This window comes from Tupaia chinensis, unplaced genomic scaffold (assembly GCF_000334495.1).
Source record: "Tupaia chinensis unplaced genomic scaffold, TupChi_1.0 Scaffold000117_2, whole genome shotgun sequence".
Lineage (NCBI taxonomy): Eukaryota > Metazoa > Chordata > Mammalia > Scandentia > Tupaiidae > Tupaia > Tupaia belangeri.
The window spans coordinates 9,872,028-9,895,685 of record NW_006159583.1 but is presented as its reverse complement, the minus strand read 5'-3'; the positions used below and the strand labels follow the sequence as shown (position 1 = coordinate 9,895,685).

Genomic DNA, 23,658 nt, shown 5'->3' with positions numbered 1-23,658 from the left:
GAAAGAACGCTCTGTGGGTTCATGGAGGACTGGGTTCATGGAGGACTTGGATTGGAGGACAGTCCCTTCAAAGTGGCATTCAAATGGGTCTGGAATGTTGTCAGTCTCAGCAGTAAAAGTCAAAGTCTTCCAAGTGGATGGTTTCCAGCTGTATCTGTTTCATCACACAGATTTTTGCAAAGAGTGGAATAAGAAAGACTTTCAGAGGTCCTCATTTTATAGCCCCTCCCCCCAAAAGATAAGTTATTTCAACTTCCAGATGTTAGCTGTGAAGGGGAGGGTCCTGGAGCCCACCAGCTCATTTGCCTGTTGGCAAAGTGGTTGTCAGCCCTTTGACTCAGTTACAAGTATGATACAGCAAAATTCATATGTCCAAAATAGATTGTGAACACACTCAAAATGGTGTTAGTGCTAGCAAGGCATCATTATGTAAGCTTTTAGATTCAACAAGAATTGTAACACTGTAAAATGCGTATCATAACACAATTGAAATTCCCATCTATCTGTCATGTCCCTACATATGTCAGGAAAAGAAGTAAAGCAATATAGATAGAAAAGAAAGCAAAGGGACTGGGATGTGATAAAAATCACAATTTAACTTACCGTATGTGTACTTACCTGTTTTATCTGTAAAGCACAGCAAACTCTAACTAATTTAAAACCATATTTGGCCTTGTGACCTGAATAGCAGATTTTGTTCTTTTAAAGAATTGTTTCTTTCATTTTATTTATTATGATTAATATTATTTTTAATTTGACTGGAGAGAGAGAGAAAGAAAGGGAAAGTGAGAAAGCAAGTTGCCAAGTTCAGGACTTGGACCACGGTTGGCCATATGGGAATCCAGCCCTTAACCACCGCACCACCTGGCAGCCTCTGAATAGCAGATTTTAAACAATTGATATGTAAACAAAACAATGGGATCGAGAATTCACTATTGAGATAAACCACTAATGAAGAATTCAGAATGAATGTCCTGTTTGCTCTAAGGACACCACTTTTTATTGGACTTAACAAATCAACAACAAATACTGTTTGAAGCAAGATAGCCTTTTTAATTAAAGTCTGTTCTTTAGGGTGACAACGTGTTGATAAATACCTACAGTGGTGTTCTTAAGATCTCTGACTTCGGGACATCAAAGAGACTTGCTGGCATCAACCCGTGTACTGAAACTTTTACTGGTAAGTTTCTGCAATGGTGATACAGATCTTATGTAATTAAAGAAGTAATTGCTGTGTGTGAGCCTAATGTGGGAGATAAATTTAGTTGGTGTTCTCACACACGTTAATGTTGCTATCGTCTGATGCTCAATGAAAAGTGTTAGACAGAATTTGCCTTGGCCTCTTCTCTTGTATTTATATGATTTGCTCAGTCTGTTGAATGCCAGTGAAGATGATTTTTTTCTTTAATTCTCAGTTTGTTATTTGTTTTTCTTTTCCTGTCATTACTTCTCTCCCGGTTGGTCTACCACCACTAGAACCCTGGCAAAATTATTTTTTAAAAACATTTCCTTAGCCCAGTGTCTATGTGATTCTTACTCATATCCTAATAACTCTCATTTGGACCACAAATTCCCTCTTTCCTAGTCTGTTTACTCCTCATGGTCTATTTCCCTACTCCGCAATATAAATAACCCTAGGATTTCAATTCAGAAAGAGGAAGTGACTCACTAACTCAGAACAGGGCTGGGGAGAGAGCTTTCCTGAAAAATTAGGCAATGTGGTGACTGAACTGCCTCTGCTGCGTGTCATAGGAGGGCAGGGACAAAACGATTTCCCAAAAGGTAACAGTAACCAAGGGGACACTGAGGACAAGAGATAAGTGACCGCCCAACAGTTAGAGGGAAGGTGTCTGGGACTTCAAACCCCGTGTCTATTCCAAGTTCTTATCACTTAGGCTGATTCTCATGAAATTTATTTTTTTGTTATTCTGGGTGGAGGGGGCACAGGGCAAATGCACCCCTGGAGAGAGACAGAGAGACGGAAAGTGAGAAATCACCTTCTAGGATGATGGCCACGCTGCAATCCATTCTCCTCTATTTTCCTCTTGGGATTTTGGGCATGTACGCACATGCGCCTGGCATGATTTTCAAGTCACTGGGTCTGGGTCTCAAACAGTGGTTAACCATGTGGGGGGTCTAGTGCCTGTACCACCATGCCACCTGCTGACCCCATTAAGTTCTTTCTATTACTAATGGAGAAAGAAATTTAGCCCCCTACAAAAAGGACAAAACAAATGGCCACATACCTCCTTTCTTAATTCTTTGAGGCAGTGGGCAGTACCTCCATTTTACAGGTAAAAAAAAAAATTGAGAAAGGGACGTTACTGTCACAAGTCAGAGCAATTTATACATGAGAGAACTCAGTGTTTCTACCCTTCACACTTTGCTTTTACCTTCTGGCCCCAGCCCATCTCTTGCCCCATTCCAGGAGCCTAAGGGCAGAAAAAGAGAGATTCTTAAGTTCTCTCCCTAAGACATTGATTCAACAACTCCTCTGGTCCCACCTCCACCCTCAAGGCTATGGATATTTCAGGGCCCAGAATTAAACACATTTAGAACATATTTTTTTGAATAAAATAAAATTTCAACCTATTAGTATCTTTAACTGCCTTTACTTTTTTTCTTCCGACTCTCAACTTGGCAAGAGATATTCTAGATCCTGCCAAGACTTAGGAACTTCTGAGAGGAAAATCTCTACTTTCACATGCTTTTTTGGCTAAGATGTTAATTTAATATCCTAGCTAATCTTGAAAATGTTTCTTTTCTTTTGCTTTTGAAAAATGAATCCCCAGGAGCCAGCAGGTGGCATGTTAATTAAGGTAGCTCGATTTCACATGCCTGACAGTTCAGGTCCTAGACCCGGCACCTTGAAAATCATGCTTGCACATGTATGTGTGTGCCCCAAATCCTGAGAGGAGAATGGAGAAAGGATTCCTCCCTGGGGGCACGATTGCTCACTTTCTCTCTCTCTCTCTCTCTCTCTCTCTCTCTCTCTCTCTCTGGTGGGCACATGTGCCCTGTGGCAAAAATCTAAAAAGAAAAAGAAACAATCGGTAAAGGTATTGTAGGAAAACAGTCTTTGCCGGGCCCTTTGCCTATACCTCTTTTCCCGGCCTCATGAAGAGAGGGGCCTGTGTGACCAAGGTACCGAGATCTGCCCAGCGCTGATCCTGAGAGGTTAGAGACCTGGATCCCCTAGACAGTGGAGAACTCAGTGCACTAACTCAATGCTCACAAAGTCACAGGTGCTTAGTCAGCTCTGCTGGACTGAATTAAAAGACATGGACTGGGGCCGGCAGGTGGCGTGGTGGTTAAAGGTGCTGGACTCCCACACTGCTGACTGCAGTTCAAGTCCTGTACCTGGTAACTTGCTTCCTCACTTTCCCTCTCTCCCTCTCTTAATCAAACTGGAAAATAATAATCATCGTCATAAATAAATAAAATAAAATAAAAAAATTCTTTAGCAACCAAAAAAAGACATTGACTACCTCCTGATGGCTTGGGTGAGAGTGAAGACAGTAGCAACTACCGTTTATGAGGTGCTTACTGTTCCTGGCTCTTTGTCAAGGGCTTTCCAATATCATTTTATTGAAATTCAGACATAAACCCTAATCATCAGGTATCATGATTCCAGTATATGGTGAGAAAATTAAGGTTCAAACAGGTTAAATAACTTGCCCAAGGTCACCAAACTAGTTAGTAATAAAGCTGAGATTCAAACTAGACTTAACATGCCAAATGGGATTAATTTTCTTCTCCCCAAGCTTGTTCCACCCACACTCTTCCCTGTTCCAATTGACAACCACTCCAGGCTTAGGGATGCCTTTTCTCACACTCTGTCAAGGAAGCCCAATGGTTCTACTTTCAAAATGTGTCACAAATTGACCCATTTGCACTACCTGCACAGCTCCCACCTGCATCTCTCACCTGAATTATTGCAGCTCTCCACTTTTGCCCCCTACTGTCTGTTGTCAATACAGCAGCCAGAGTGACCTTTTCAAAACAAATCAAGCTTTCCCACCAATGTGCTCAGTGGCTTTCTGTTTCTTTCAGGGTAAACAAATGTCAGAGTACTTACAATGGTGAACAAGGCTCTGGCTTGAAGTCTGTGGTCTTTAGGACCTCATTCCCTACTCCTCTCCCCTTCCTTTATGCTGCCCAGAAACACAGCCGGTCCTGAATTTTCGTCTCGGCACCAGGCAGGGTCGTGCTGCAGGGCCTTTGCACATGCTTTTTCTTCTGCCAGTAACACACGTCTCCCAGTTGTTTGCGTAAGTCCCTCACCTTCTCCAAGTCTTAACTTGAATGTTATCTCCTCAATGACACCTACTATGGACACCCAGTTTACAATGGCAGCCTCTCTGGACATCCCTACTCCCCTTTACCTGCTTTATTAGTTTTTTTTTGGTCATAATGCACCATTTTCTAACATACTATATAATTTACGTATTTTTTATGCTGATAGTTTGGTATCTGTCTTCCCCTGCAAAAATGTAAACTCCATGAGTCCAGGGTTTCTGTTTTCTAAATGTCTGGAACAGTGCCTTGCCACAGTAGGTCTTTAATAGGGATCTACTGGAGGAATGAATGAATATGACATCAAAGATTAAACTGTTAACCACTTAGCTGTACCACCTCCCCAAGTAAATGCAGTGACAAAGAAATTCTAAAATAGATATTTTAAAGTAATTTTTTAAAAAAATCTTTGGAAGGGACCAGCATTTGGTGTAATGGCTATGTCACTGAACTCCCATGTGGTCGACCGCGGTTCGAGTCCCAGACCCAGTGGCTTAAACTCACACTGGGCATGTGAGCATACGTGCCCAAGATCCCAAGAGGAGAATGGAGGAAAAGGGATTGCGGCATGACTATCCCCCGTGAGGGGTGATTTCTCGCTTTCTGTCTGTCTTTCTGGTGAGTGCACGTGCCCTATAGCAAAAACCTCTCAAAAAACAAAACAAAACAAAACAAAACAAAAAAACCTTGGAATATAGATATACAAGATACGTGTTTTGTAGTTAGTACTCGCACTTGTTTTTCTTAGGTAAATGTTCAATTGACTTGAGTCTTTATTAGCTCTGTAAATCTTTATATAAAATACTATGTGTCATTTGTTTGTAAAGAGAAGAACAAATATGAACACATGACTAAACCTGTACTTTTTGGCACTTGCTCAGTGAGGGGTAATTCAATACAATTGACAGATAGAGCTCTTTGAAATACTACCTGTTGAATAAGAATATTGCTTCATTTATTCCTGATGTCATTTTAATTGTTCACCTTTTTGGGGGGGTTAGGTTTTTGCTATAGGGCATGTTCTCTTGCTAGAGAGAGACAGAAAGAGACAATGAGAGGGATAATGAGAAATCACACACACACACACACACACACACACACACACACACACATACCCCACGGGTGATGGCCATGCCGCAGTCCCTTCTCCTCTATTCTCCTTTTGGGATTTTGGGCATGCATGCACATGCACCCAGCATGATTTTCAAGCTGCCAAGTCCAGGACTCGAACTGCTGTGGGCCATGTGGGAATCCAGCACCTTAACCACCCTGCTACCTGCTCACCCTGAGTCAGCCAGTTTTTAAAATTCGCTATACAAGGGTACATATCATGGAAAATGAAATTAAATTATGGATTTATTTGGGTACAAAAAAATTTGAAATCCATGCATAGTTTATTACATAATACCTATTTTTGATGAATATTCTGAAGACCCTTCATATTTTGATCAGTCATAATTCCTAATCAGATATTAGTGTAACTTAAATTCTTTCATTAGCTCTATTCTAGATCTATGGACAATAAAGGGGGTGGTAGACTTCAGCACCTATTTTTCTAAAAGATGATGTGATTTTATGTCTTGGGTCATCAGAAAAGTCATATGTATTTTTCTTTGTTTTTTTTTTATATAAAAACGCATCATGGCTTTTCTGACAACCCAATAATCATAAAAAATTATCACTTGGGGAAAAGCTATAAATGAGAAATCATAAATTTTGTACTAAGGGTAAGTGAGTCTTGGGGAGCATGGTTACCTTGGCCAAAGAGAAGACTTTCTTCCAGTAATTTTGCCAATTATGCTGAGAGCTGACGTGCAATAAGGGATATGAACATGAACTACTGTTGTGTAGTGGTGAGGTCTGTAGGATTAACCTGCAAGATGGCAATACTCGACAAAAAAAAGTACTTTTATTAATTTTTATGAACCTTTCTAGTCTATGAAAGTAGATTTTCTAGGAGCAGTTGGAGGGAATTTTATGTAACAGTTTTCACCTTTAAATCATGCATGATTTTTTGCATTCCTGAAAGATGTCAACCATATTTTCCACTTTGGTTATGAATCAAGAAATACTGAAAGCAGGATTTTGTTTGGCATAGCACTTGAGGATTTGCAGTAATTCAGTGTGGCATCTTGGATGGGTTCTTGTTTGCTAGTTACGTCATTTGTATGGATGTATCAGAAGCAGGAGAGATGGCAATAAGAGGGTCCCATTCTCTCCCTTCGTAAACTTTGTAAACCATTCCTATGGGTATGAGAAGTCTGAATCCAACCTATCATGTGAACAGATGAGGTAATGCTGTGGGGTGCTTTCCTGGGATGTACCAGGACAAAACTGGAATCAAGGATTCTTGCCCTCCCTTTCCCACTAATGCTCTTTTCATCACACCATGCTCTTTAACTCTCTCATTTAATGTGGCCTTTTAAAGCTCTTTTCTTTTCTTTTTATTTTTATTTGTTCTATCTGCTAATGTGTCAAATTTGTTATTCCATGGACCACAGACATGCATTAGAAGTCACATGCATTTGATTTACAGAATAGACTACTCGAGGAATTATGTGCAGTACCATTCACAGTGGCTTTGAGAATTTTCATGCCATTATGATTAAGAAATAAGAATGAAAACAGAAGAACTAGGCATTTGATTGAAATTGAATCCTTCAGCAAAAATGGAATATTATACATTTAAGAAAATGGATAAGTTAAATAGATTTTTCCTGAGAAAGTTTAGAAGTTTACATAATAGAGACCAGCAGATAGTGTAATGGCTATATCGCTGGACTCCCATGTAGTAGAACGCAGTTTGAGTCCCAAACCCAATGGCTTAAACTCACAGTGGATGCATGTGCGTGTGAGCCTAAGATCCCAAGAAAAGAATGGAGGAGAAGGGATTGCAGCATGGCCATCCCCTCCCCCGGAGGGTGATTTCTCGCTTTCTGTCTCTCTGTCTCTGTTTTTCTGGAAAGTACACGTGCCCTATAGCATAAACCTCTCCCAAAAAGAAGAAGTTTACGTAATAGCAGTTTTCATGGATTTGAAGAACTAAATGCAGAAAATGTGCGTTGATATATTCTCTGTTGCTCTCAAAAGACTAATAGCTAGAAGTTCTAAGAGGTCCCAGTGAAATGGTGCCTCAATTAACTCCACTTGCTAGGGAATGAAAATGTACCTCTTCATAACCATGTAATATTGCTAAGCTGTTTTCATGTCACAGATAAAATCCGTTATAGAAACTGTTATTGCCACTTTTATTAACAGCAGAGAAAATTGAAACTCAAAGAAATTGAGACAGTAGATCCTGACCTATGTTTCTAAAGTTGTCTTATTTGTATAGAAAAATGAAAATTGTCATTAGATATCTGTTTACTCTTCTTTAAAGCAGAAATGTGTTTGAACTGTTTCCAGGTACTCTTCAGTACATGGCCCCAGAAATAATAGACAAAGGACCGAGAGGGTATGGAAAAGCAGCGGACATTTGGTCTTTGGGCTGCACAATCATCGAGATGGCCACGGGAAAACCACCATTTTATGAACTAGGAGAACCCCAAGCAGCAATGTTCAAGGTCACATTTCGTGTAACTTGAAAACAAATGGTTAAAGCTTTCCTAGCTACTGGGTATTCTATGTGTATATGTTGTGTTTATGTGTTTTAGTTCAAAGGAAAGGAGCCTTAAGTAAGTATAAGCTGAGAGCACATTAGGGTTCTAGAAGGTTCCCTCTCCCCAGCACCAGTGCCTTTTCCTCACTCACGGCTGTATCTCCCTCTGCCTTGGTTTCCTCAGCTGCAAAGTGATATTCAATGAAACTTCCTTTGACTACCTTTTCCCCCTGCAGTATAAATAACACACCACTAGATGGAAGATGAATTAAGGTCTTTGGAAAAAAGTTTCAAAATTTTCTATGGATGGAGTTTCATCCATTTTGGAATTAGGTTCTATCAGTATTTTCCTTTACTTCTCTACCATAATAATTTGAAGGCTCCTTTGAAAGGGCATAATTATCATCTTAAGTCAATTGGTCCTATTCTCATATAAATTTTGGCCTATTAGTTCCCCCATGAGTAGTAATTCTTTTGGGAGTGGGAAACAGCCTCGCCTCTGAAAGTAGAAGACATCTGATATAGAAATAGGCCCAAGAGAGCCCAGGTGCCACCATTCTGGGGACTGGACATGGCAGTGACCTACCACTGCATCCCTACAGTCCTTATTGCCAGATGAGAAGTTTAAAACAGAAACCCATTTTTTCAGGAAGAACGCACATGTCATGTTGGACATTCTCTAAGGCAGGGAACTTTTTATTTTTTGAAAGAGAGAGATTTTTGGTATGGCATGCGTTCACTCACTAGAGAGACTCGGAGAGACACGGAGAGATAGAAAGTGAGAAATTGTCCCGGGGTTGGGGGGGATGGTCATGCTGCAATTCCTTCTCCTCCATTTTCCTCTTGGGATCTTGGGCACGCACGCACGCCCACACACATGCCCAGCATGAAGTTCATGCCACCAGGTCTGGGATTCAAACCACCGGTGACTACGTGGGAGTCCAGCAATGTAACCGTTAGGCCATGTGCGGGTCCCGACAGAGGACTTTTGATGATCCTTGTGATCCCTCTCCCTGTTGCTGGCCCAGTTTCTAACACTGTGTTTGTATATGGCCTCTGAGGCAGAGGCACATACTGCATATCCCTGCTTTCATACAAAGCTGGGCTCACTTTAGCATCAAAGCAAGCAGATAGGAGGCTGCTGATACAAAAACCCAAAAGGGCAGTGAATAGGAGGTGTGAAGAGAGCTGACTTTCTTGACATAATTGGATGCTTTTATCTTAGTCAACTTTTCAAGTGTTAGCCTGTCTCTAGGACTTCACTCTGAACTGTGGCCTATTCCCCATCATTGCAATGATTATTTTACAACCAGCGTTTGCCACTGTTGGGCCAGCCTAAGCTGTGCGTGGGAGTGATGCTATTCAGAGAAATGTGATGGGACAGACTCTGGCACCGATTTATAATGTTTGAATGTGGGCTCCAACACAGTCAGGATATTTGAGACTTTGGACAAATTACTTAACTTCCTTTTACCTCAGTTTCCTCTTCTATGAAATGGGAGTGGAAATACTACCTGTCCAGGAGCTGGCTTAGGAGCACAGCAGGCTCTGTATGGAAGGAGTACCTCAGAAGAGCTGTACCTGCCAGGCACACACACCCATGTGATCCTGGCTGACTGGGAAGGCTAGGAGTGGATTCTGGAGTGATACCCTATTGAGAGAGCTTGCCATTCTCTCTTTCTTTCTCATGAAAGATATAAATTAAAATTTTGAAATAGTTTTGGGATCAGCAGTTGGCGTAATGACTATGTTGCTAGATTCCCATGTTGTCGACCATGGTTAGAGTCCCGGACCTGGTGGGTTAAACGTATACTGGGCATGTGTGCGTGCACAAGATCCCGAAAGGAGAATGGAGAAGAGATTGCAGTGTGGCCATGCCCCCTGGGGGTGATTTCTTGTTTTCTGTCTCTCTCTCTTTTTTGCGAGTGCACACACCCCATAGCAAAAACCTCTCCCTCCGCTACACCCTAAAAAAAATACTTGAAATAGTTTCAATCCAATAAGAATTTTTTGAGCCATGTATGAGATGCTACATGCAAGGCACTTAAAACAGGATCTGACACATTATAAAGGCTCTGTGATTATGGCAAGTATTACATAGTATTATTTATGTAATCATAAATGTATATGAGCTATATAATAATAAAAGGATTTCCTTAGAAAAATTTGCCTGTATTAAATACATGAAAACGTCATTGAGAATGTTTTAAAGAAGCAGCAATGAAAAGTAAATTCTCATTGCTATTAAAATTGCAAAGTACTTTTAAATATCTCTTTTAATGTAGGTGATTTGAGCTGGGCAAATATTTCCAAGTCATGTAATGGGGAAAGAACATACACTTTAATCCAAACAAATCAAGACTCCAGTCCCAGATCTACCTTTCCCTAACCATGTAACTTCATCATTTCTGAGCCTTATTTTCCTCATTGGTGTTACAGATAGTATTTAATCCGCTGAGTTGCTGGGAGGATTTGATGAGATTCAGAAATGGAAAAACCCTAGCACAATGTCTGGCACAAAGCTATTGTGAGCAACTCAGCGGTCTCACTTAGAAATATCTTTCTTGGGACCAGCATTTAGCATAATGGCTATGTCACTGGACTCCCACGTAGTTGACCGCAGTTCAAGTCCCGGACCCGGTGGCTTAAACTCACGCTGGGCGCGTGTGCGTGCGTGCGTGCCCAAGATCCTGAGAGGAGAATGGAGGAGAAGGGATTGCGGCGTGGCCATGCCCCCTGGGGGGTGATTTCTCTCTTTCTGTCTCTCTGACTCTGTCTGTCTGATGAGTGCACACGCGCCCTATGGCAAAAACCTCTCCAAAAAAAAAAAGAAAAAAGAAATATCTTTCCTGTGTGCCACGGTACTAATATGTCCTAAAGCTTTGGAGGACTGCATTATTTCTTCATAGTGCCATCTACTGTCTCAGACTGATTAACTCTGCCTGTGTCATTGGTAAAGTTATGAAAGCACTCTGTAAACTTTCCAAATCCTCCAGAAAATGCATCCTATCTCACTTGGAGAAAATCTATGTGTCTGAGTATAGTAGACCTTCGTATCCTCGGGTTTTCACATCTGTGGATTTGGCCATCTGTGGATGGAAGTTATTGCTGATGTGTCCTGTGGAATTAGGCTTATAATGATTGCTTCTGCACTGAATGTGTGCTTTTTTTTGGTCATAATTTCCTAAACAACACAGCATAGTAACTACTGGGTTGTCAGAAAAGTTATGATGTGTTTTTCTATGCAAAAATGATGTGTCATGGCTTTTCGGACAACTCAGTATTTACATAGCATTCACATTTTATTTGTGAATAAAATAATCTAGAGATTATTTAAAGCGCATGGGAGGACATAGGTAGGTTATGTGAGAAATGCTTTCGTCATGGGGATGTCAGCGAGTACACTTACAGCAACCTAGATGGTAGAGCCTACTGCACGTAGAGGTTGTATGGTGTAGCCTGTTAGGAACTTACGGGACCGCTGCCGTATGTGCAGTTCGTCATTAACAGAAAAGCTTCTATGCAGCTCGTGACTGTTACTATGCCATTCTATGTAAGGGACTAAAATCAGTCCCCTACAGAAACCAAGGGGCAGCAGAATGTGATAAAGGTTCTTGTTGCACCAGGGGACCAAGTTATGGAACATGAAGTTCAGGTGATGGTTGGTCACGCAGAAGACACATTGTCTTCTTCATGTCATGTCTTAGGTGGGAATGTTCAAAGTCCACCCCGAGATCCCTGAGTCCATGTCTGCAGAGGCCAAGGCGTTCATACTGAAATGTTTTGAACCAGACCCCGACAAGAGAGCCTGTGCCAACGACTTGCTTATGGATGAGTTCTTAAAAGTTTCAAGCAAAAAGAAAAAGACACAACCTAAGCTTTCAGGTATGTGGTTGCATTGAAAAGGATACAGGTCAGAGTCGCTAAATCCTAAGCTTTTAAGATGGAGTTTTCTGGGAGTAAACTGATCTATTTACAGAGACCATTGGAAATGGGTATAAACATTAGCACAAAGGTCTCAGGCATTTGGTTTCTGTATCAAGGAGCTCTGTTACTATCAGTTTCACAAATGCTGAGACCTCATACATAGTAGTTTTCCATCACATAGTTAAGAGGTAGTTATGTATCCATAACTATGCCATTCTAGCATTGCTGATACTAAAGTTAAAGTGCAAAAGGGGTAAAATGTAATCTTTTTAAAGATGAAACCTCTGGGAACCAGCAGTTAGCGTAATGGCTATGTCGCTGGATTCCCACGTAGTCGACCGCGGTTCATGTCCCGGACCCGGTGGCTTAAAACTCACGCCGGGCGCGTGTGCGTGCGTGCCCAAGATCCCGAGAGGAGAATGAAGGAGAAGGGATTGCGGCGTGACCATCCCCCCTGGGGGGTGATTTCTCGCTTTCTGTCTCTATGTCTCTCTCTGTCTGTCTGGCGAGCGCACGCGCCCTACAGTGAAAATCTCTCCAAAAAAAAAAAAAAAGATGAAACCTCTAGGGGCTGGAAGGTGGCATGGTGGTTAAGGTACTAGACTCCCACATGGCCGGCTGTGGTTCAAGTCCTGGCAGCTTGCCTTCTCGCTCTCCCTCTTTCTTTTTGCCTCTCCCTGGTCAAATTGAAGAAGAATAATAAACAAATAAAATAGTGCTTTAAAAAAAAAAAAAAGACGAAGGGACCAGCAGTTAGCGTAATGGCTATGTCGCTGGACTCCCATGTAGTCGACCGCGGTTCGAGTCCTGGGCCCAGTGGCTTAAACTCACGCTGGGTGCGTGTGCATGCGTGCCCAAGATCCCAAGAGGAGAATGGAGGAGAAGGGATTGCAGCATGGCCATCCCCCCAGGGGGTAATTTCTCGCTTTCTGTCTCTTTGTCTCTCTCTGTCTTTTTGGCAAGCGCACGCGCCCTATAGCGAAAATCTCTCTGAAAAAAAGAAAAAAAAAAAAAGATGAAACCTCTAATTACTATTAATGACCTAGAGGGATAATGCAGAGCTGTTAAACATCCGTGTCATCTGTTAGGTCATTGAGAAAGTCATGACATATTTTTCTATGCAAAAATGCATCATGACTTTCTTGATGACCCAATAGGTAATATATTCTGCATATTTTAGTCAGGAGAAGATAACCTGCTGCCACTTAGAAAATATCTGTCTGAATTATTTTTAAAAAGAAAAAGAAGAGAGAACTACTAGCCATAAATAAAAAAACGCAGTCAGTGTAAAAATATGAATAAATGATCCTTTTTGCGGTAATTCCCATAACTCATTTCAGGAGGAAGAAATGAGCAAATGATCCATTTGTTCCTGGCAGTTTTGGTGGTTATATTGGATGAGGATGGGCATATAGAATGTTTGGAAAGGGCATTGACCTCATTTTAGGCATTTGGCTTGTGTTGTTTAACAACAAACCCAACATGTGCTTATATTGCTGTTTGCTTTTTTTCCTACAGCTCTTTCAGCTGGATCAAATGGTGAGTTCATTTCCACCCTTATCAGTGAGCTGAGGCCTGGTGATCATGTGATAAACTCTAGATTTCCCCCGGCCTCATCCACTGCTCCTTCCTTTCTCAGGGGGATTGTGGGTTCTAAGGGGGTGTGCAACTGCAAGCCTGGCTAGGTTCATTCCTTAGAAAAAGCCCTCACCTTTCTCTCGTGATAAAAGCTTAAATTGTTCCTTTTTAAATGCATGCTGGTGACTGTATTTATGAAATTGTTCATTTTTTTAAATCTAAAAGTCAGTTTACCACTTACTGGATTTCTTGTGGAAAATTTCAGGGCCACATAGCTTTTCCTCACCATCTTTGGAGGTTGTGCATTCTATTTTTCAGTTGGTTGGAAGCTGTGCTTTTGCTTTTTAAAATTGGCTTTTGCAGATCACAGCTAAGAAGGTAGATTTGTTTTAGGAAGATCTACTAATGCATTTCAAAGAATAATAAAGAAATAGCGTGGCTTGGGGTTTTCCTAAGTTGGACAAGTGGTGATCAAGCAGTGTAGGCCTTAGTGTTCCTGTGCATGGTTTTGGTGGTCAGGGCTAAATTTTTGCAGGTTCCTCAGGTGTCACAAAGCCAGTGAGCCTAGATAGAAACCTACTAATAGAGATATTCTGGGCACAGCCTCTCCAGTTTTCCTTTTGCCTTTCAAAGACTCAGGGGAACTCCATGCAGAGCAGAAATCCTTCTTCCTTTCTCCATGGGCAGTGTGGATTCTGGAAAGTAACTGTCGGAGTTTCACAAGGGGACCCTGTGGCCCCCTTTAGCCTTCTTACTAGCTTGTTTCTGGAGTCATGAAATGGGCATTGTCTTTGGAGTTATATCAGAGTTGGTTCTGATCCCACTGAGTCTCATTCTAGGTATGTGACATGCAGCGATTTACTAGTTTCATCTGTCATTCTGTGCTGGTAACAAATACCAGCTTCACAGATTTGCTTCTGAGGATAAAATAAAATAATACCCTAAAAGAGCCTGGGAGCTGTGCCCAGAAGCTCAATCCACGATTGTTTTATCCCTTCCACATGGCTTGTTTTTTGTTCACAGGAAACAGATTCCCATCACACACACATTTCAGTTCCGTCAACTCAACTATACACATTTGGCAAGAGAGAGAGGAAGAGAAGGGGAAGGGAAGCCTGTGGCTTGGTGGCTAAGGTGGCTGAATCCCACATGGCTGACCATGTGGTTCAAGGCCTGGACCTGGTGGCTTGAGAAACACCCTGGGCACTTGTGTGTGTACGCCCAAACTCCCAAAAAGAGGGAGAGATGAAGGAGAAGGGAGTATGGTATGACTGTCCCCATGTGTGTCTTCTCTCTCTTTCTCTCTCTCTCTCACTCTCTCTCTGCCAGGCGTATGTACCTTCTGGCAAAAATCTTAAAAAAACAAACAAACAAAAAAGTAAAATGAAGAGGAAGAGAGAGAAAATGATCATTTTAACCAGTAATTCTGGCCTCTTGGTGAACATGTTCCTCAGAGTGAGTGAGAGACATGAGTATCAAGCTATTAAACTCCTGTGGTTCATCCCTGCCCCTCCCCTTATCCTCTCATCCTCTGTGCCCAGGGTCCTTCAACAATCATTTGGACTCTGCTCTGGTTTTAGAGTCTAACCCCACTGAAGACATAATGAAATATTATTTAGAGTCAGAATTAAGAAGACAGATGTCAGAATCAGAGCTGGGAATGCTTGTTGACCGAGTGTCCCTGATTTACCCTTGGTCACCTCATCTGTCCAGTGTGTTCAGAGTGGTGCTGTTGTGTGTCTAAACAAGATCATGTATTGAAGATGCTCGGGCAGCAAGCCCTGCCCTGGGCGCTGTTATGACTCTTGTTGCTGGTCTCCTCTTTCTGCTCTTGCTGCCCAACCCAGTGGCCTGTTTAAAATTATGGACACAGCCCTTAGGGCATCTCTCCTTTCCCTAAAGGCCCTCCTAATTCTCCTTACTTGGAACTCCTCCCCCACCAAGGCTGTTGGGATTCCCTGGGCCTTTTTACCTTCCCATGACCCATCCCTCCTTGGATTTCTCCCCTTACCTGAGATGGGGCATTGGGCCTAGAAAGAATGGGCAGACTGCAACTCCCACATGATGAAACTGTACAGTCTCTCGGCTAAAGGGATAGCATTATGTGAATGATGTGGTTGGTGGCACGTCTCCTCCCTAGGAAATGCTAAGGAATTAGCCAAGAGGGGTGGGGGAAAGGGCATGGAAGGATTTTGATCTGGAATACTGTAATAGAACAGCTCTAGGTCTATCATTCTGCGGTAGTATTAATGTCCTATATCGGCATTGTCCAAAATGTTAGCCACTAGTCATTTGTGCTGTTACATACTTAAAACATGGCTACCCTGACTGAGGCACTGAATTTCTATGTTAATTTTATTTCAATATTAATGTAAATAACCATAGGAGGCCAGTAGCTATCATATTAGACAGTGAAGTGAAAAAGAAAAAGAAGCACTAATAGCAAAGGAGAATGACAAGGAGCAGTCATGAGACTGAAGGAAAGCAAGAATGGATAGAGAAACCCACACACATGAGGCCTAAAGCAAGAGAGAAGGGCCATCTGCGCTGAAACTGCTAAGAGGTTGAGTGAATGGAGGAAAGTACTTGCTAGCTTTGGCTAAATAGGTCTCATTAGAGACCTTGGCCAGAGCAAGTTCAGTGATTGGTGGGAATGAAGAGGTGGAGAAGATCTGGAAGCATTGTACTTTAAGACATGAAACAGGGACTGGCTCCATGGCCTGGTGTTTCACCAATCACTGAACCTGGGAAATAGGTCTATGGATCCAGCAGGTGGCCTAGTGGTTACAGTGCTGGACTTTCACATGGCTGACCGTGGTTGAGTTCTGGACCTCGTGTGTGTGTGTGTGTGTGTGTGTGTGTCCGTGTCCCAATTCCTAGGAGAATGGAGAAGGGATTGCAGCATGGCCATGCTCCTACAGGGGTGATTTTTCACTTTCTCTCTCATTGTCTTTCTTTTCCCAGCAAGCTCACATGCCCTATGGCAAAAACCTGACCAAAAAAAAAAAAAAAAAAAGAAAGAAAGAAAGAGAGAGAGAGAGAGAGAGAGAGAGAGAGAGATGCTCTTTTCTTTCTCTATGTCATTCTTTGATTTAAACACCATCTCTAAGGAGTGGGCTACTGAACTTGTATCTCTAACACAGTCTTCCCTCTCGAGATCTAGATTCACACCCTTCTTCATCCCTCAAATTGAACTGTCAAGTAACAGCTCTTTCCCAGTAACGAGAACTTTCTGTTGGTCTATATAATTTTTCATCTTAGTATATAAGTAGTACATGCGCCTATTCATTTTTCAAATCCGGAAACCTTGAGGTCTTTTTTTATTCTTCCCTCAATACATCAGCAAGTCCTCTTGACATAAATAGTAGGTGAGCAGTAACTATACGTGGGATAAATAAATGCATGGGCCTGTCATAGAAGGGAAATCAACTGAGAACCTGGTTCCTAATTTAAAATCAGGCAGAGGAGAGATCAGGGATGCAGAACATCTGGATGTCCCTTTACTTCCTAGATGAGCCATAATGACGGGCGCTGAGTTCCATCCTTAAGCATATACAGCTTAATCAGTATCCATAGCAACCTTGAAATTCACACAGGCCTTCTCATTGCTGAGTAATCAAGCCACATAATGTGACCAAAAAGCCAAAACACAGGATAAACCGAGGCCTCACTCCCTCTTCTTTAGATACACATTACACCCTTACGCACATAGAAACACGTGATAGGAACTCAAGATAGAGCTTAATCTACATAGTCCCAGAAACACTGATTTTGCCTTTGAAATAGACATGTCTGATTGTGTGGTGTGCACTATAAAGGACGGTCAGTGAGCTGGCCAAGGTATGCACACCCAGTATCAGGGATCACCGGTGGGCTTCATTGCAGGGCTTTCATCCTTCCTCATGAAGGCGACTGACTGTTCCATCAGGCTAAGAGCATGGTGAAAGCTTTCCCCAGCTATCTTTTCCTGTTAACAACATATAACCTTAGGGGCTGGACATCTCAGGGCCATGACAGTCTTGCTTCCCCGCGGTTGTTTTGTCTATTCTGATAATCTGTTTCCCTAAATACAGCTGATGTTGTCTCTGCAGAGAAACAAAACTCACCATAGACCTTGACTACCCACCGAGATGTCCTTTCCAAAGCAGTTTAGTGGGCCCTCCTGACAAACCTTTCTCCTCTCAGACAGCATGATTCTCAGCAAGGAGGAGGTCCCTCATTTGCTTTCTGCTACAGCAGCAGTGCCTAAAATCTGAACCATGAAATGCTGGGCCTGTGAGCTGCTCTGAAGATTTCATAGTCAAGTAAAGTTGGGGAACACAGCATGCCAGACACATTGTCCTACGATTTATCCTCACAGTAGCCATTTGGGTACCTCTAACACATTTAATAAGACACTGTGGCATTAAATTGGTAAACTCAGCACCTCTTAGCTTTATATTGCTTCCTTCATTCCAGTGACTAAATTACAGAACAATGGAAATGATAGCAGGTAGGCCAACTGATTTATCCTTGGGTAACTTCCAGTTATTGACCCTAAAGATGGTCTCCCCCTGGGTCAACAGGTGGCATGCTGGTTAAGACGCTGGACTCCCACATGGCTGACCATGGTTCAAGTCCTGGACCTGGCAGCTTGCTTTCTCACTCCCTTTTTTTTCTCTTTCTCTCTCTGTCTCTGGTCAAATTGAATAATAATAATGAATAAAATTAAATGAATAATTATTTTAAAAAGATGGTCTCCCTCAAGATAGACTATCTCTAAAAGCTGTAGATATTCCCCTCTTCCTCCCTGCAGGTGAAACCAAAGCCGGAACCATTCTAATACCTGCTTTCTTTACCTGGCCTAGCTAGAGTAATGGAATGGTCCTTTAGAGCATCTTCAACATAGCCGTATCCTATCTACAACATTATATGATTAAAGATGCTCCAGGACATGGATAGAAAACCCATCCCAAGACTGAGCATTGGGAAAGAACTGTCAGAGGTGATATGTTTTTAGAAAAATGTCATTGCCTTCTAGATAATGGAATTTTTTAAATCTTTTGTATTATCACCAAGGGTTTTATTACATAAATCAGGTTCTTGGTAATGTGGTTTGCTACCCATTGAATATTTGTTTGTGAAAAATTTTTTTTTTCTGAGAGGTTTCTGCTATGGGGCACGTGTGCTTGCCAGAAAAAGAGAGAGACAGAGAGCAAGAAGTCACCCCCCCCCCGGGGGGGGCGGGGGATGGCCACACCACCATCCCTTCTCTTCTCGGGATCTTGGACATGCATGCACACGTGCCTGGCATGAGTTTTAAGCCACTGGGTCCAGGACTCGAATCATGGTTGACTACATGGGAGTCCAGCGACATAGCTATTACGCTAACCACTGGTCCCTATGAAAATATTTTTCATTGGCTGGGGCCATAGCCTAGTAGCTAAAGGAGTCAGATCCCATATAGCTGACTATGCAATTTGGTTTCTTGAAAAACACACCAAGCGCTTGTGCATGCATACCCCAAATCCTGACAGAATGGAAAAATGGAGAAGCAACTACATGAGCACACCCCTTAGTAGAGCAGTGTACATTCTCTCTCCCTCCCTCTATGTGTGTGTGTCTGTGTCTCATTTTTCTTTGGTGAGCACATGTGCCCTGTGGCAATTAAAAAAATTTTTGTACGGAGTTTTTTATTATAAAAGTAATACTTGTTGGGACCACCAGTTAGTGTAATGGCTATGTCACCTGGACTGCCATGTAGTCGTTCATTTTTCGAATCCTGAACCTGGTGGCTTAAACTCACACTGGGTGTGTGTGCATTCATGCCCAAGATCCCGAGAAGAGAACAGAGGAGAAGGGATTGAGGCGTGGCCATCCCTCCTGGGGGTGATTTCTCGTTTTCTGTCTCTCTGTCTCTCTCTGTCTTTCTGGCGAGCTCACATGCCCTATAGCAAGACCCTCTCAAAAAAAAAAAAAAAAGTAATACTTGTTTATTGTAGAAATTTAAAATAAGAAAACAAAATCACAATTAGCTTAAATAGCATCTTCTAGAAATAATTACCATTAATGTTATGGCATTTTTGAATATATTTTCTTCTGGTTATATATACAATATATAGTACAATACACAAACATAAACATATATTTGGGATTTCAGGTAGAGTCTGAAAATAGTAGGAGGAAGGGAAGGAAGAAAGGAAAGAGAAGGCCCATCTGGCCTTGAGGTATTTATAAATGAAAGATATGGGATGAGTGCTTCTTAGAGCTGTCCATTTGCCTGATGAGAGTCTTCACGGCCCACCACCACCCCCTGCCCACTAACATAGGCGTCCCCAGCACACATCCCTCCATCCAGGCCACACAGCAGAAGGTGAGCAGCAGGCCAGTGAGCAGAACTTCATCTGTATTTACAGCCACTCCCTATTGCTTACATTACTGCCCGAGCTCCACACCCGTCATATCCAGTGGTGATGTTAGATTCTTCTAAGAGTGCTAACCTCATTGTCAGCTGTGCATGTGGGATCTAAGTTGTGCATGCTCATAAACCATATCCCCCACCTTCCAACCCCTGGCCCATGGAAAAATCACATGCATGAAACCGATTCCTGGTGCCCAAAAGTTTGGGTACTGCTGCGTTAATGATCACAGGTTTGTGATCTCAGTGGACCTGCTTAAGAGTCTGCTGTTGACTGACCATCACCTGCTTTTGAGCCTGAAGCAGTTATTGATTCAGCCAGCCTAAGAGGAATCAAGTAAGGAGATTCCTGGCAACAGTAGCTTTCCTTTTTTATAATTTTATACCTGCTGCCTTTAGTAAAAGAAAGAATCATTGACCCAGGTACACTTTGGTAACGATGTTTCTAGCAGAAATAACCGTGTGTTCCTTTTGTTCTAGAATTTTTGTCATAGTGTGCATGTGCTCACCTGAGAGAGACAAAGAGAGGGAACGTGAGAAATCACCCCCTGGGGAGATGGGCCCACCACAGTCCCTTCTCCCATTCTCTTCTTGGGATTTTGGACACACGGGCATACACGCCCAGTGTGATTTTTCAAACCACCAGGTCCAGGACTCTAACTATGGTAGGCTATGTGGGAATCCAGTGTCTTAGCCACCACGTCACCTGCTGGCCCCAGAAATGACCTTTTTTAAACCTAGTGTTTGGTAAAATGTAGACAGCTCCTACTTTGCCAGCTTATTCTCCACCATCTAAATAAAGTGTCCATCTTTTATTAACATAGAAGCCTGGGTTCACTATGGAATCCCAGTATCTGAAAATCAGGAAAGACCTTATATATCATCTAGGACATTCATTTCCAAAATTTGTTTTAATAAAGAATGTTTTCCTGTGTGACTCCTTGAGCAGAGCTGTGATATATGATGGGCAGAAGGTTCTGTTTGTTGTAGGCAATACAGGGTTGCAGCCATGGCCTGGGCAAACAGCATCCCACTCACTGCCCTCTCCAAGGCAGCCCCAAGATGCTAGGGTGGACTCTGAGGCCTCTAAGGAGCATGGTTTAAAATGATGAATCTGGAGGAACAGCAGGTGGTGTGATTGAACTCCCACATGGCTGATACAGTTCAAGTCCCAGACCCAGTGACTTGAAATTCCTCTGGCATGTGTGCATGCATGTACAGAATCCCAAGAGGAAGATAGAAAAGGAGGGGCTGCAGCATGACCATCCTCCTGGGAATGATTTCTCACTTTCTCTCTCTCGGTTTCTCTGTCTTTCTCTGGTAAATGCATATGCCCTATAGAAAAACCTAAAAAAACAAACAAACAAACAGACAAACAAACAAACAAAAGAATCTGGGCTGACTTATGGCCTGGTAATTGAGGCAATTGGATCCCACATGGTTCTCTGTTCAGGTCGAGCCCTAGACCTGGTGGCTTGAGAAACATGCCAGGTGAATGTATGTGCATGCTCAAAATCCTGAAAGGAAAGAGAGGTGAAAGAGAGAGGATTATAGTGTGACCATTCCCCATGAGGAATGCTTTCTCCTCTCCCTTTCTTTCTGTCTTTCTGTCTCTCTGTCTCTCTCTGGTGAGCATATGCACTCTTGCTTTCTCTCTCTCTCTCTCTCTCTCTCTCTCTCTCTCTCTTTCCTTTCTAAGTTGCAGACTTCTGCCTCAGCACCACCACACCCAACTCAGTTTTTTGTTCCTTTTTTTTTTTTTTTTAAGAATTTTCCCATAGGCCTCAAACATTTGCTGGAAAGAGACAGTGAGAGGGAAAGTGAGAAATCACTCTCCAGGGTGGCTGGTCATGCTGCAATCCCTTTTCCTCCGTTCTTCTCTTGGGATTTGTGGCATGTACTCACACACACCCAGCGTGATTTTCAAGCCGCTTGGTCTGGGATGAACCATAGTCAGCCACGTGAGAGTCCAGCACTTTAACCACCACATCACCTGCTAGCCACACCCAGCTCTATTTTTTTTTTTTTTGTGGAGATATTTTCGCTATAGGGCGCGTGCGCTCGCCAGACAGACAGAGAGAGACATAGAGACAGAAAGCGAGGAATCACCCCCCACGGGGGATGGTCGCGCCGCAATCCCTTCTCCTCCATTCTCCTCTCGGGATCTTGGGCATGCACGCACACGTGCCCGGCGTGAGTTTTAAGCCACAGGGTCCAGGATGCGAACCGCGGTCGACTACGTGGGAGTCCAGCGACATAGCCATTACGCTAACTGCTGGTTCCCTCCAGCTCTATTTTTTAAGACATGATCTCACTTTGTTGCCCAGGCCAGCCTCAAGCTCATGCTCCTCCCGCCTCAGCCTCCCACGTTGCTTAAGTTGTGTGCATCATCATGCCTGGCCTTTAGGCTGCATCAGGAATCACACCTGGGCCTCCCATTGATCCCAGTCTGTGCAACACAGCATCTGAAGAATGTGCACCACCGGGAACCAGCAGTTAGCGTAATGGCTATGTTGCTGGACTCCCACGTAGTCGACCGCGGTTCACGTCCTGGACCCGGTGGCTTAAAACTCACGCCGGGCACGTGTGCGTGCATGCCCAAGATCCCGAGAGGAGAATGGAGGAGAAGGGATTACAGCATGACCATCCTCCCTGGGAGGTGATTTCTCGCTTTCTGTCTCTATGTCTCTCTTTGTCTGTCTGGTGAGCGCACGCGCCCTATAGCGAAAAACCTCTCCAAAAAAAAAAAAAAGAATGTGCACCACCATGGCCAGGCCTGGCCCTGTATCTTATATAAGTGAAAACCGAGACCATAATTTTTTTTAAAAACTCATCAAAACTGTTTATTTTTTATTTATTTAAATGTATTTATTTACATTGATTCACTATACATCATTACAGCATACAAAATGAGATTTCCCATTCAGAATACACTGTATATTGGCTTAATCAAGCACATCAACATACGTGTTATTATCAACAAACAATTTTCCATTTCTTGTTTCCCGTATATTTTTTATTTTTTGCCATCCTTGATTCCCTGTCTCTTACCCTCTGCCATGTCCCACCATCCTCCCACACTGTCTCTGGTAACCATGGTTGCTTTCTATGCCTTTTCCTTCCATTTTATTGATTTGCTAAGGAACTTAATTAATCTAAATATTTCCAATAGCAAGCGCAGCTGATATATACATATCCATGAACACAAGTCTGACTTCAGGCATAAACCTCAGTGAGGTTCAGTAGAATGAACATACTATAAAGTAGCAAATAGCTGAGGCTATATAGCTTACTGCAGTGATCAAATATGCATTTTTTTCCTAAAATTTTTTAATTAATTAATGTACATTCAACCCGGAATCATTGTCACAGCATACAATAAGTGGTCTCCCATCCAGAATATACTGCATAGTGGCTTAATCATGTATGTTATCATCAATAATTTTCCATTTCTAGTTTCATATGTATATATATACATACATACATTTGCCCCTGTGTCTCACCCTCTGCCCTTTCCCACTCTCTTCTCATACTACCTCTGGTGTCTACAGTTGTATTCGATTCCTCCCCGCCACACACACATTTATTGATCACACAACTTCTTAAATAATCTAACTACTTTCAATTCCAAGTTCAGCTGGTAATTTCAAGAAAAGCAGTTTTAAATTGGTAAGGAAATTTGCTTAAAACTTAAAGGCTGGAAACAGGTGAGTATTTTGTCCAAATAGTAGGTACATGAACCTATTGACAGCTCAAGACAGGACAAAAACTCTTAAAAGTGGATAACAAATCCTAGAAGAAAAGCAGCAATATTTTAGTCAAAAGTCACAGAATGCTATTTCACTAGTTCAGTCTCATGTAC

At 42.4% G+C, this 23,658-nt stretch overlaps 1 protein-coding gene across 1 annotated transcript in view; it reads left to right on the top strand.

The window, feature by feature from the left end:
* Positions 1-23,658, top strand: part of MAP3K5 (mitogen-activated protein kinase kinase kinase 5) — a gene marked incomplete at its 5' end in the record, with an annotated part of 263,294 nt that overhangs the window by 199,352 nt on the left and 40,284 nt on the right. Inside the window, 4 exons of the mRNA XM_027770250.1 lie at positions 1,075-1,180; positions 7,702-7,859; positions 11,602-11,779; positions 13,340-13,360. Coding sequence (XP_027626051.1) covers positions 1,075-1,180; positions 7,702-7,859; positions 11,602-11,779; positions 13,340-13,360 — 463 coding nt within the window. The remainder of the gene's footprint in view (positions 1-1,074; positions 1,181-7,701; positions 7,860-11,601; positions 11,780-13,339; positions 13,361-23,658) is intronic.